Genomic DNA, 12895 nt, shown 5'->3' on the forward strand with positions numbered 1-12895 from the left:
ATCTTTCCAGGTGTTTCCACCTGTTGTCTGTGGGTTGGCCAAAATCTGATGACACATAGCGGCCTCTCGGGGAATGCTTGCTGACTAGAGAGGAGACCATTTGTGCTAAAGCAAAGAAATGAAGCAGGGGGTCAGCTGGTCCCTGACTTCGGAGTCAGGACAGGCAAGCTGTAAGGAGGCACGGGGGTGGGACGTGCGAGACCCTTGGGAGCCACCTAACACCAGGAGTCAGTTGTTTGAAAACTTTCTGGACTCTGTGCGCAGATGAAATTTCAAGGCGGCGCTTACCAGGGCAGCGAGGGCAGGTGGAGCTGCTGCATTCACTCGAGAAAATGGGGTGCGTCCCAGGGTGTTTGGGCCAAGGATAACTTCTGTTAGGACTAAGGAGTCTCGTGGATAGCTAAAAAGTGCCGGGAGCGGTAAGGGAGAAGGCTGAGATGTTACCTATGGATTTGGCAGAGTGGCTCTTTATTTCCTTGAGTGCTTACCAGCGCCCCCTATTGACAGGCAAAAGCACACACTCTTGGGTCTAGGAAGATGCCTTTAGTGACAATTTCTAAGTGCTTAAAAGATGAGGAAACTCTACACAGTGTCTGCTGAGGAATGGACCCAGCTTAGCTCCCTGTGGCAGATGAAGTTTTTCACAGAGATAAGGAACAGTGTTGTGAGCAGTGGGAACAGCATGTGTGACTATACATAGGTAGTGATAGGAACTTGGGTTATTAAGGTTGCTACCACTGGAGACTTCCACCAAGAGCGGACACATCTCTTTCTAGGTCAGTGGTGCCTGGCTGCCATACCCCTCCCGTCTCACATCCTGCACTTGTTCCCCTTATGGCCTGCTGGGCCCCAGGATGGAAGGAAGCCACTGTTAAGTACACCCTTCCCTTTTTAGTAACAGAGTCTTTTTATTGATAACTTCCCAATAGCATCTGTAAACATCGGGTACAAAAATATTCCGTTTAACTCTGTTTTCCAAGGTGGCTCAGCTTGCTCCATGGAGGCCCTGTGAGAGGCCTGCTGGGCCTTCAAGGTTCACACCTCTGGTCAGAGAAACAAAGGCCTTATCAGGCTTGCAGCTGAATGGCCAGCCTCCATCTTGAGCCTTCTACAATTATCTCAGAAACCTCCTTGAGATACCTATTGGAGACAGTATTCAATACTTTTGTTGGAAAAAGGGACAGGGAGACCAGAATTAGTGGGTACAGGGATGCAGGGGTGAACTCAGACAAGACAGTGCTGGTCCACTTTGAGGAGGTCTCAACCAGGGCACTGGGGCAGGGGCTATCTGGCTGTGGTCTTTGGGAGCCTTTAAATGTTGTTTAGAGCAGACCTCAAGTTTGGCTCTGGAAAAGCTCCCTTACACCCTGCCCAACAACTCCAGCTGAGCTGGTCATCCCCTGGCCTGGCAGAGGGGTCTGCAGAAGACAGATGTTCTCAATGAGGAAGCAGAAAGGACAGACCCCCTAGGAATTCCACACCCCCAGAGGGAGCCAGGTCCCCCGGGGAGCCCTGGGTGGCAAAACTGCTGATCTCCAGGCAGGGTTACCTGCTGCCACCGCAGACACCGGGGGAGTGCTGCCACTGCCCTGAGACCCCTCGGGGCACCAGGGAATGGTGTTACTCGCCCGGTGTCTCCTCATCATCCGTCTGGCTTCGGCCATTGATGACAGGGGAACTGGACCGGACATGGGAGAGGTCCTCGAAGCCAGGGCTGAGGGAGGGTGAGACGGTGTCAGGGCTGGTGTCACAGGAGCCCGTGCTCTGTTCCGAGGTGGCAATGGTGGTCGTGGTACTGGGTGGGATGGGGTCTTCATCCTCGTCCTCCAGGAGGGATGCCTCTGGGATGTCTGAGGGATGGAAGCCAGGAATTGGCTTAGTCACTGTGATGGGCACCATGATGAGGGATTACCTGGGCCTGTGACCCCTGACAGCTCCCCTGCCACCCCATGGGGGATAATGCGGCCCATTTTACAGAGGAAGAAACTGAGGCTCAGGCAGGTGAGAGGTTTTCCTGCAAGGTGCGGCCAGGACTTGGCTTCTCTGGGGTCAAGCCTGAGCCTGGCTCTGGCTTCTTGACTGTGTGGCCAGGGCCAGGCCTCTCACCATCCTTGCCTCAGCATTCTGCTCTAGAAACCAGGCCTGATGACAGCATTGCCTTTTTTTTTTTTTTTTTAAGTAAGCTCTGCACTCAATGTGGAGCTTGAATTTACAACCCCAAGATGAAGAGTTGCATGCTCCACTGACTCAGGCAGCCAGATACCCCAACAGCATTGCCTTTGTGCCCATAGCTGTTAGTAGCCTTGGGGCAGGGAGATGTTGGCCCATTTGGCAGAGGGGGCAAACTGAGGCTCAGCATGGGGGATGCTGCACTTCCTCTGAGAGGTCACTGCTCCTTTAGGCTACACAGTCTCCCTTATATGAAATGGGCTACTCACAGCCCCCACTTCATGGGGAATTACAGGTAAGAGCCTGGCTCATAGGGCTATGTTACATCCACTTGGGCAAGGACTGTCATCTTTCTTATCCACATTCCCCCATGTAACCTCTCCCCAGGGAGGGGATCCTGGTCCCGGCACCTGCTCTACCAGTTGCCAAGACCAGCCAAGCACCTCCATCCCTGCCCCCTGCTCCAGGTCTCTCTGGATCTACTGGCCACCAGGGCCTGGGCTTAGTGTCAACCCCTGAGGTGACCTTCTAGAAGGAAGCCCTGGGATGAAGGCACAGGCATCCGCGGGTGCAGAGGCCAGGCGTGGGGGACAGGAGCTCTGGGTGACACTTACGGCTGAAGGCCTCCGGGTGCTGCCTGGCCAGCTTCCCTTTCAGCGTCCTGCAGGGGAAGGGAAGGCATACAGGGCTGAACCTGCCAAGCAGACAGGCTGGGCCTGGTGCAAGGAACCCTTGCTGCCAGCTCTAGGTGGGTGGGGATGGGAACTGCCCACCTCCCGCACATATACTGCTTGTCACTCTCTGGTTCTCGGCTGGAGGGAGGCCGGCCCACGTGCTCAACCCTGCAGACCTCTCACCCACAGGGCAGATGGCAGCCACCTAGCTGTCACAAGCTTGTGTGGGTCCTCAGTGCTGGGTCTGGCTGGGCCCTCTACCTGCCATGCTCTTCTTATGTCCAACCTTCCTCTGCCCAGATAACCTGCCAGGAAGCTTCCTCACCCCCTCCTCAGCAGTCACTCCTATGGGTGACTTGTCCAGCCTGTCCCCCATCAGCGGGATGATAGTGTCTGGGGGACAGGAGTGACGATCCACACCCCAGACACTGAGCACTTGCACGCGTTAAACAGACATTCACAGAGAAAGGCCTGCTTCATTTTCAACCTGCTCTTTTTCCTTTTTCCCCCAAAGTTATGAAGTCATGTTTACAAAGAATGAGAAAGGGGTTTTTGGGATGGAAAGACCCCTTCTCATAGTCAAGGAGTGACTATGGCCAACCAGTCCCTCCCAGAAGTACCACCACCACTGGGTGCTCCACCCAAGGGGCAGAAACAACTGTCTTCTTCCTGGGCAACACAGATACGCACGAAGGGCGCCAACCTGAAGGGTTCTTGCTCACCCACAAACACCATGCCTAGGCAACCAGCTTGATATGCCCCAGAAAATATATGCTTTTATAAAGGAATTAATTGGCCTGTCTCCTGATTTCTGCTCCCCAGTGTGCCAGTGGGTGTGGGGGCGGCTGCCCAGCTGCTGCTCTGGCTAATTCCAGACCCGGCCACGTGACCATGGTTGGCAGCGGTGGCATTCATCTGGCTCCAGGTGCTGCAGGAGTGTTCTGCGTGCCTGTGGACTGGAGTATCATTTTTTCTCTGTCCTCACAGGAAACAGCTCAGAAGGGGACCCACAAAACCCAGCAATCACATAGGCCTCTTGAGAGAAGACTTGAGTTGGGGACTGGAGGACCAGAGGCTTGCCTTTCCCTGGCTGTACCTGCCTGCCTTTTGCATGATGCATCTGCTGCTATGTTACATTTTTTGAAAGATAAATAAAACTTAAATTCAGAAACTTCAAGATTTTCTTTCCCAAAGCTCAGATCTTCTCAGATGCTAAGTGAGTGCTGAAGCCTCATAAAACAAATGAATGTCCCCATTGCTCTGTTATATGGAATGCATGGTCCTCTAAGAGGGGAGGAACCCGAGGCTCAGAGCGGGGAGGCAGAGGGCTGGAGGGGCTGAGGACCCACCTGATTCTGCGGAAGATGCTATCCAGGTCCCGCTTCATCTCCACCAGGGTCCTTGTATGGTGCAGGAAGCGCTCGCTCATTTGCTGCAGGCGGGCGCTTGACAGGTTGTTGAAATTCAGCAGCATTTCATTGGTCTTCTCAAAGCGGTCCAGCCTGGCAGCGGAGAGAAGGCACCAGCCCTACAAACCACGCCCTACAAACTAATCATGCTAAGCTCCCTCCTGTTCCATGACCTCTTCATGTGTTGTTCCTTTGCCCTGCAGAACTCTCCCTACTGTTTAAGCGACCTAGCAAACTCCTATTCAACCTTCAAAACCCTACCATGTAGCCTTTACCCCACTTCACCAAGCAGACTCTGACTCCAACTCCCCTGACCTTCTAGACCCAGCTATTCCTTTGGCCCAGCCCTGACACCATGGAGCCAGGAAGGTCCGTGTCTGGTTTTGTCTTCCCTCACTGTGGGAGTTCACCAGGGCAGGCCTAAATCTGACCCAGACAAAGCCAGCACCCCTGTCACTGGATGAGAGAAATGCAAGGGTATCAGGTCTGTGCTGTGTCATAAATGGCATGAAGAGCTTTGTCTTAAACACACAAAAATAAAGCCACAGGAGGCTGTTCTTCTACCCCAGATTGTGCAAGATTTTCTTCCCCACAGAGCAGGTTGGAATTAGGGTGAGGCTGTGGTGGTCACAGTGCCAAGCCCCAACGAGGGTAAAAGCTACTGATGGCCCCTCCAAAAGACCATGGGTACTCTCCAGAGACAGCCTAGGCTCTCAGAGACCAGGCTCCTAACAGAGACCAGCTCACTGGCTTCCTTAAATCCCCTCCTGCAGCCCCTTCCTATCCCAACTCCCCACCCCCAGGCCCTGGGACAGGAGCTGCTGCGGCCCCTGCCAAGCCATCCACAGCTGTGAAACCATCCCAAAACCCTGCTTCCTGTGCCAAGGCCTCACCTCCAGGCCATGAAGGAATTTACTTTGGAGCCAGCCAGCAGATTTGCTCATTTCCTTCATTTTATCACCAGTGTGGGCCCAGGGTAAGGGCGGGCAGGGCAAGAATGCTGGCCAGCGGGTGAATTCCTTCCCACGCCTGGGGCCCACAGCCCTTGGCCACCACTCACATGTTCTTCTGAGCCAGGATGATAGCGTTGACGTCGTCTGTGTTCACCATGCTCAGGATGCGGCTGCAGAAGACCCTCGAGGCCGAGTCCGGGGGGTCCATCTCTTCCTCCTCCTCCGCTGCCTGAAACAGGCAGGAAGAGAGTCTTCAGTCTATACCAGGGAGTGGGGTAGGTGGGGTAGGAAGGAGGGGCTGGGAACCCTGGGCCCCATGACCGTAAGTCCTGGGTCAAACCACCTGAGTCTCAGCTTTGTTCATGATCCTGAGGATTCAGGGGTGTTGAGAGGATGTATATCTAAAACTGTATCCCAGCACATCAGAATCCCATCACCCACCCACCTCTATGGCCCCCCCGTCTCCATGATCCCAAGCCCATGGCCACCTTCCACCTGCACAGATCTACCAGCCTCCTCCCACATCCTTCTGACTTTGTTCATCCCATCCCAGGGCTTTTGCACCTGCTGTCCCCATATGCATGACTGCCCCCACAAATCATCAGCATCTCCAGATCTTCTCTCCCAGGTCTTTGATGACTACCCCTGACTCCAGTCACTTAGCACTTCGTTTTACTGCTTCATTAGCTCATCTTGTCCTGAAATTATCTTGGTTATCAGTTGTCTTTTTTTTTTTTTTTCCAAACAAGTATTTATCTTAGAGAGTGTACGTGCACACAGGCAAGTGGTAGGGAGGGGCAGAGAGAGGGTGAGGGAGAGAATCTCCAGCAGACTCCTTCCTGAGTGCAGAGCCTGACCCTGGGCTCGATCCCATGACCCTGAGATCATGACTTGAGCTGAAACCAAGAGCTGAACCTTAACTGACTTAGCCATCCAGGTGCCCCCTCAGTTGACCCTTTCACCTGTGGCTCCCAAAACAATGTCAGCTCTAGAGAACAGAAGCATGTCTCTGCCTCCAGAGCCCAGCCCAGAACCCAGCTTACAGCAAGGGATCACCAGAACTTAGCTTGGCGGCTTTCAAACTCAGCTCTGACGGTAGACTTTTTTTAGCAAATTAAAGCCAAGAATTCCAGTCAGGCTGTGGGCCGCAGCAACCTAGATGGCTCTGTGGCTAGGCAAATAACCATCATGGAGGGTGGGGGGCTCCTGGACCATGCCAGGGCAGAAAGGGGCCACAGGTTCAGCACTCACCCTCCAGGGGGCGGTATCAGGCAAAACCCGGAATCTTGACATAGCTTGGCTCTGGGATCCACATTATTTAACTGCCGATAGAAAGGCCCAGTTGCAATTGGCTGAGATTCACATGCAGGACCAGGAAGGGCTTTCAGAGCCCACTTGATCCACCCTCCACTTTATTGAGCACTTACTGTATGCTATTAAACCACTAAGCTTCAGACACAGAACTGTTATCCTTAATTATGTATTAGGAAACTGAGACTCAGAAACTGAGGAAATGGACCATTGCCACAAACCCAGTAAACCTGAGTCACAACTCAAAATGCCCATAGTCTACAGGATCTGCAAAGGTGTGAATCCGAACAGATGTTTAGTGCCCACCTATGCCAGGATGGTTACTTCTTACGGCAACTGACTTCTGCCAGACTTCTGAATTTTTCCAGAAACGTGAATGGGTGTGTGTGTGTGTGTGTGACATTGCCTCATTTACAAATGTTAGCAGCTAGTACTTTTCTCCCTGCAAAGCATGGAGACCAGAAGTTATTTGCAGCCCCTGGGGGCCTTCTGGAAATAAACTAACACACTTGGTGAAGTTCCCCCTCACCCAATAATCACTATGTTTATTGAATTCCTACTATGTGCCAGGTACCAACACCCACAGTATCCAGACTTCCAAAGAAGCGTGATCATGTATCAAGAAGACACCTGGACTCAAGGGGAGAGCCCGGTGGCAGGAAGCCCCTTAGCTAGTGCTTGGCAGGTGTAAGATTTGGACCTGTAGAAAAGGGTTCTGCTTCAAAGTAGAGCTCTTTCCTGCCTCTGGCTCCCAGATGTGAAGGCTGATGGATTCAAGGCACACTCTCCACCCAGCTGCCTTTCTCAGGAAAACTTCCCTAATAGTCTGGCCCACATACAAAGTGGAAATGACAGCAAGGGCTCTGGTCTCTGCTCCAAATATATTTATGAGGGAAACACGCAGAGAAGTAGGCTGTGTGACCTTGGGAAGAGTCCTCTCACCTCCCCGATCAGTTTTCTCATCCAGAAAATGAGAATAACAAATAATCAGAATTTCACAGCGCTATCTGTGGCGGCTGAAACCAAGAGTGATAAGGAGCTAGGCTCGGAGCTGGCTGTTTCTCCAAAGAGAGTACGAAGTCCTAGGGCGGGGCCCGGGAACCAACATTTTAGCAAGGGGCTCCCTGGTACTTATAAGAACAGGAGCAAACACTTGTACAGCACTTCATTTAATCCTCAATCATCCCTATGAAGTAAACACTACCATCTCCAAGGCCAACGACGGCTCAGACGGGTGGGCTCAGTTATCCAAGGTCACACCGCAAGGCAGAGGCGCCGTGATTCCACCCAGTTATTTACACAGAATTTAATTTGGCGGCCCAAGCTCAGCAAAACCCGCGAGCGAGGTGGGACTCGCATACCCCCTCACGCCCCGCCCCTGCAAAGCGGGGAAACTGAGGCCCAAAGAGGGCAATGCCCGGTTCCGGGTGACACTGCACAGCCTGAACACAGGAGGCCCCAGCTCCCGCGCCCCGGATCCGGAACCGGCCCTTTGAGCCACCGGAGACTACACTGCGCGTCCGGGGAAACTGAGGCCTCTACGCAAGAGGGGTGCCCAGATGTGGCCAGCGGCGCGTCCCACCCCGCCACAGCCCGGGGGCGGCGCCCGACCCGGCCCGGCTACCCAGCGGCCCCGGCGCCCCAGCCCCACCCCGAACTCGGCCCCGGCGTCGGTGGCAGCAGCACCTGCACATCTGGCGGCCTTGCTCGCGCTTCCGGGATGGCGCCCCCGCCGCCACAACGTCACCACGCACCATGCGTGCGACTGCGCGTGTGAGCGTCGTGCACGGGGCCGATAGGCGTGCTAGGAGGCGCGGCAGGAAGGGGTGGGGCTTAGGTGCTGTTATTGCTCGTGAGTGCGTCACAAAGAATAGCCAATCAAGCAGTCCCCCTCGCGCCTGCGTGGTTTCCAAGGCCTGAGATGCCCGACAGCCCGGAAGTGGGTGAGGGACTCTAAAAGACAGCCTACTTAACAGATAGTAAGACTGAGGTCCAGCAGCGACAGGTACTCCCTCAAGGCCCGTGGTTGACCCAGAGCCAGACAACCTATTTTCTAGGTTGGGAATCAGATTCATCCAGTTCAAAAATCCCTGCTTCGCTTTTGGTGACATTTCTCTGGTCTACGATCCCAACCAGGAAGTATCCCATGCTACGTTTAGTCATGTCTCCTTATAGTCTCCACTCGGTGACATTTCCTCAGTCTTTCCTAATCTTTTATGACCTTAATACTTGGGAAGAGTACTGGTTTTGTAGACTACTCATCGATATGGGTTTGTCCAGTGTTTCCTCATGATTAGACGGAAGTTTCTCACTTTTGGCAGGAATCCCACAGAAGGGATGTGTTCTTCTCAGTATGTCATATCTGGAGTCACAGGTTATTGATGTGTCTCATCATTGGTGATGTTGACGTTGGTTACTTGCTTAAGGCATTGCTTGCCCGTTTCTCAACTGTTAAGTTACCATTTTCCCCTTTACAGTAATTATCTTATGGGGAGATACCTTAAGAGACCATGCAAATACCCTAGTTGTTTTGTTTTTTTTTTTTAATACTTTAAAAAAATTTTTTTATTTATTTCTTTGACAGAGAGAGAGAGCCAGCGAGCACAGTTGGGGGTGGAGGTGGAGGGGAGATGGCAGAGGGAGATGGAGAAGCAGGCTCCCTGCTGAGCAGGGAGCCCCATGTGGGGCTCCATCCCAGGACCCCTAGATCATGACCAGAGCCAAAGGCCAACCCTTAACTGACTGAGCCACCCAGGTGCCCTACTTTTTTTTCTTTTTTAAAGTATTTTCATCCACTAATTTTAGCATCTATCCATGGCTCTTACCAGCAAAAATTGCTATGGTGATTTCTGTTTATTAATTAGTTATAAATTGGAATTCTATTGTAAACAAGAGTTGTCCATTCTTCTCTAGTTATGCATTTATTCAAGTATTTATATCACTATGAACTCATGAGTATTTATTTTATTTTGTGGGTTACAATAATTTCTTTCTTTCTTTCTTTCTTTTTTTTGTAGGCTTCATGCCCAACATGGGACTTGAACTCACGACCTGAGATAAAGAGTCACGTGCTCTGCAGACTGAGCCAGCCAGCACCCCTATAATTAATTCACTACTTACTTTGCTGCCCCTTTAGGTTAGCTTCTATGTTCTTTTAATATGTCTTCATCTTTGAGGCTCCTGGGTGGCTCAGTTGGTTAAGTGTCCGACTCTTGATTTCAGCTCAGGTCGTGATTTCAGGGTCATGGGATCAGGCTCTGTGCTCAGTGGGGAGTCGGCTTGAGAGTCTTTCTCTCCCTTTCCCTCTGCCTGTCCCCACAAATAAATAATTTTTAAAAATATGTCTCCATCTTTCTCTGAAAACGTTCTTAGTTTTAGCACTACAAGCTGTTCCATGTTTGGTTTGGAATATCCCTGGAATCAGCCATTTCTCCAAGGAGATTGGTTCCTCTTCTTGGAGAATGGTGTTGAGAAACTAAGATCTGGGTGGTTGGTGTGCTCACTGCTACTGGGGTATCATTCATTGCTCAGAGATCCTCTCAGCAGTAAGAGTTAGAAAATACAAATATATGGGCCGCCTGGGTGGTTTAGTCATTAGGCGTCTGCCCTCAACTCAGGTCACGATTGGTATCAGGGTCCTGGGATGGAGCCCCGCATTGGGCTCCCTGCTCCCTCTGCTTGTGGGACTCAATCCTGCTTGTGTTCCCTCTCTCGCTGTGTCTCTCTATGACAAATAAATAAATAAATAAAATCTTAAAAAGAAAAAAAAAAAAAAGAGGACGCCTGGGTGGCTCGGTTGGGCGACTGCCTTCCGGTTCTGGTCAGGTCATGATCCAGGAGTCCCACATTGGGCTCCCTGCTCAGTGGGGAGTCTCCTCCTCCCTCTGACCTTCTCCCTTCTCATGCCCTCTCTCTCTCTCTCTCAAATAAATAAAGTAAAATCTTAAAAAATAATAATAAAAAGAAAAAAGAAAGAAAGAATTGTGGAGCTCTGTGAGTCAGGCAGCAGCCAGTGCTGAGAGAAGAGCCTGGGTGCGGGATGCTGGGAACCATGGCTTTTGTTTGCAGACTGCACCAGAAGTGGCCCATGCTGGAAAAACCAAGCTTTTCTTTTTTTTTTTAAAGATTTTATTTATTTATTTGTTAGAGAGAGAGAGAGAGCAGGAGCACAGGCAGACAGAGTGGTAGGCAGAGGCAGAGGGAGAAGCAGGCTTCCCACCGAGCAAGGAGCCCGATGTGGGACTCAATCCCAAGACGCTGGGATCATGACCTGAGCCAAAGGCAGCCGCTTAACCAACTGAGCCACCCAGGCGTCCCAAAACCAAGCTTTTCAATGGGTCCCTCAGGCTCTGTGGGAAGCCAGGAAATTTTCGTAAGGGTCTTGGAAGGGCTGGGGGGTACAGGTCAAGGCTAAAAGGGTCTTGGTTGGCCCCAAATGTTTGTGCAGAGTAGAGACAAGAAAATATTTTTCTATTTTGTATTCAATGGAGAAGGTGAAAAGTGATGGGGACACTCAGACCAGTGATGGGAACATTGTTGGGGGGAGGCCTGAGTCTGGGGACTCGAAGCTGCTCTCTGCCCCTTTTTTAGTTTTATTTCCCACTTAGTGCTTATCACAGCTGCTATTAGATACTTACCTGAATCATTGTTTGTGCAATATCCCGCTCCCTAGGTGAAATAAAAGCTCAATAGGGAAGAGACCTGACCTATATTGTTTTTCATCACTGTGACCTTGAACAAGGCAATTACTTTCTTTGTGCCTCAGTTTCTCCATCTGTAAGATGAGGATAGTCTTACCAAAAAACATGCATCCAATCCCAGAAAAGGCAAGAAAAGAGAGAGAAAAGGAACACAGAGCAGGTGAGTCAGAGAAAAAACACATAGGAAGTCAAATAGGTCCATAATTATATTAAATGTAAATGGGCCAAATGCCCCAGTTAAAAGACAAAAGATAGACTAAATCAAAAAGCAAAACCCAATTCTGTGCTACTTACAGGAGACACATACAACGTAAAGATACAGAAAGATAGAAGATAAAGGTTGCAAAAGAATGGTGCATTTTAAAAATGAGGCTGGAGCACCTGGGTGGCTCAGTTAAGCATCTGCCTTCGGGCTCAGGTCATGATCCTGGTGTCCTGAGATCAAGCTCTGCACTGGGCCCCCTGCTCAGCAGAAAGCCTGCTTCTCTCTCTCCCCCTGCTTGTGTTCCCTGTCTCTCTATATTTCTGTCAAATAAAGTCTTGGGGGGGGGGAAAGAAAAAAAAAAATAAATAATGAGCCAAGGGTCACCTGGGTAGCTCAAGTCAGTTGGGCATCTGCCTTCGGCTCAGGTTGTGATCCTGGTTGGGGGGGGGGTCCTGGGATTGAGTCCCACATTGGGCTCCTTGCTCATCGGGGAACCTGCTTCTCTCTCTGCCTGCTGCTCCCCCTGCTTGTGTGCTCTCTCTCTGACAAATAAATAAAGATAGTCTTTAAAAAAATGAGCCAAAGAAAAAACAATGAGCCGAAAGAGAACTGTGTGTCATCTTAATATGAGACAAACTCCACTCCAAGGCAAGAAACACTGAAATAAAGAGGAACACATCATAACAATAAAAAGTCGAGTTCACCAGGAAAACTATGACAATTGCAATACCATGTAGTCAATGACATGATCTTCAGATATCAGAGCATTTGTCTCCTAAGGCTCATACAACAACGATTAAATACATGTGAATGTTTGCCTTCACCTGTGAAGTCTGAGTGTCAGCCATTATTGTTAGTGTTTCAATAGTTGCTGTTATTAGTTTATATTGAATTTGGTTGTCTACTTATTAGTATCAGTGTTTATTACAATTCTTCCAGCCCTTATAATAGAGATGGGGCTGGATGGGTAAGGGATTCCACTATGCAGATAAAAACACTGACTAGGTTGCCTGGGTGGCTCAGTGGGTTAAAGCCTCTGCCTTTGGCTCAGGTCATGATCCCAGGGTCCTGAGATCAAGCCCTGCATCTGCAGAGCAGAGAGCCTGCTTCCTACTCTCTCTCTGCCTGCCTCTCCGCTTACTTGTGATCTCTCTGTCAAATAAATAAATAAATAATCTTAACAAACAAACAGACAAAACCATTGAGGTTCAGAGATGGATAGGGAGTAGTCCCAAGTCCCTCAGAACCAGCACTGGCCCAGGGTTTATTTGATGTTCTTTCCCAGGAAATTTCTCACATATCTTCACCACCCTAGCACCTCTTTCGCTGGTTAGCTTGCCTGCCTTCCAACCACAATGATTTCCCTGAATTCCCCCACCTCCTCTCCTTTTGTGCCAGTCACTGTGTAGGCCCCGGTGCTAAAACAATGACAAACAACAGACCCTTCCTAGACTATGGGGGTTTTCCAACCTAG

The 12895-nt window shown here is 50.7% G+C and overlaps 1 protein-coding gene and 2 long non-coding RNA genes across 9 annotated transcripts; 2 read left to right on the forward strand and 1 right to left on the reverse strand.

Annotated features, from left to right (window-relative positions):
• The first annotated feature begins 64 nt into the window (after positions 1–64).
• On the forward strand, positions 65–4020 carry LOC309851633. Its single transcript, XR_014304848.1, has 2 exons — positions 65–870; positions 3831–4020. It is a non-coding gene; the product is annotated as an uncharacterized lncRNA (long non-coding RNA).
• KXD1 (KxDL motif containing 1) lies at positions 889–8340 on the reverse strand. 7 transcript variants are annotated; one of them, XR_014304842.1, is made up of 7 exons: positions 8203–8261; positions 6457–6527; positions 5313–5434; positions 4193–4345; positions 2784–2830; positions 1550–1850; positions 889–1140 (listed from the first exon to the last, which is right to left on the reverse strand). XR_014304842.1 is itself a non-coding variant. In XM_082707058.1 (6 exons), exons 2-6 carry the CDS (start codon positions 6496–6498, stop codon positions 1621–1623), a joined length of 594 nt encoding a protein of 197 aa, XP_082563184.1. In that variant the 5' UTR covers positions 6499–6527; positions 8203–8267; the 3' UTR covers positions 889–1620. The 7 variants fall into 7 exon arrangements, 4 of the variants coding, with proteins under 4 accessions (XP_082563184.1, XP_082563185.1, XP_082563186.1 ...); XR_014304841.1 differs by lacking the exon at positions 6457–6527 and having other exon boundaries at positions 8203–8340; XR_014304843.1 differs by lacking the exon at positions 6457–6527 and having other exon boundaries at positions 8168–8232.
• Positions 8341–8412: 72 nt separating this feature from the next.
• On the forward strand, positions 8413–9857 carry LOC309868554. The gene is made up of 2 exons (XR_014313725.1): positions 8413–8521; positions 9534–9857. It is a non-coding gene; the product is annotated as an uncharacterized lncRNA (long non-coding RNA).
• Positions 9858–12895: the final 3038 nt, after the last annotated feature.

Source organism: Mustela nivalis, assembly GCF_964662115.1.
Source record: "Mustela nivalis genome assembly, chromosome: 1".
NCBI classification, from domain to species: Eukaryota; Metazoa; Chordata; class Mammalia; order Carnivora; family Mustelidae; genus Mustela; species Mustela nivalis.

What these genes read in the sequence shown, in the direction of transcription:
- KXD1 (XM_082707058.1), bottom strand. Translation starts at nt 6,498, where the DNA reads ATGTCAAGATTCCGGGTTTTGCCTGATACCGCCCCCTGGAGG. An exon ending in CTGATACCGCCCCCTGGAGG is followed by an intron (nt 5,435 to 6,456) that starts GTGAGTGCTGAA and finishes TGCCTGTTTCAG; the next exon opens with GCAGCGGAGGAGGAGGAAGA. An exon ending in GCACCCGGAGGCCTTCAGCC is followed by an intron (nt 1,851 to 2,783) that starts GTAAGTGTCACC and finishes TCCATCCCTCAG; the next exon opens with ACATCCCAGAGGCATCCCTC.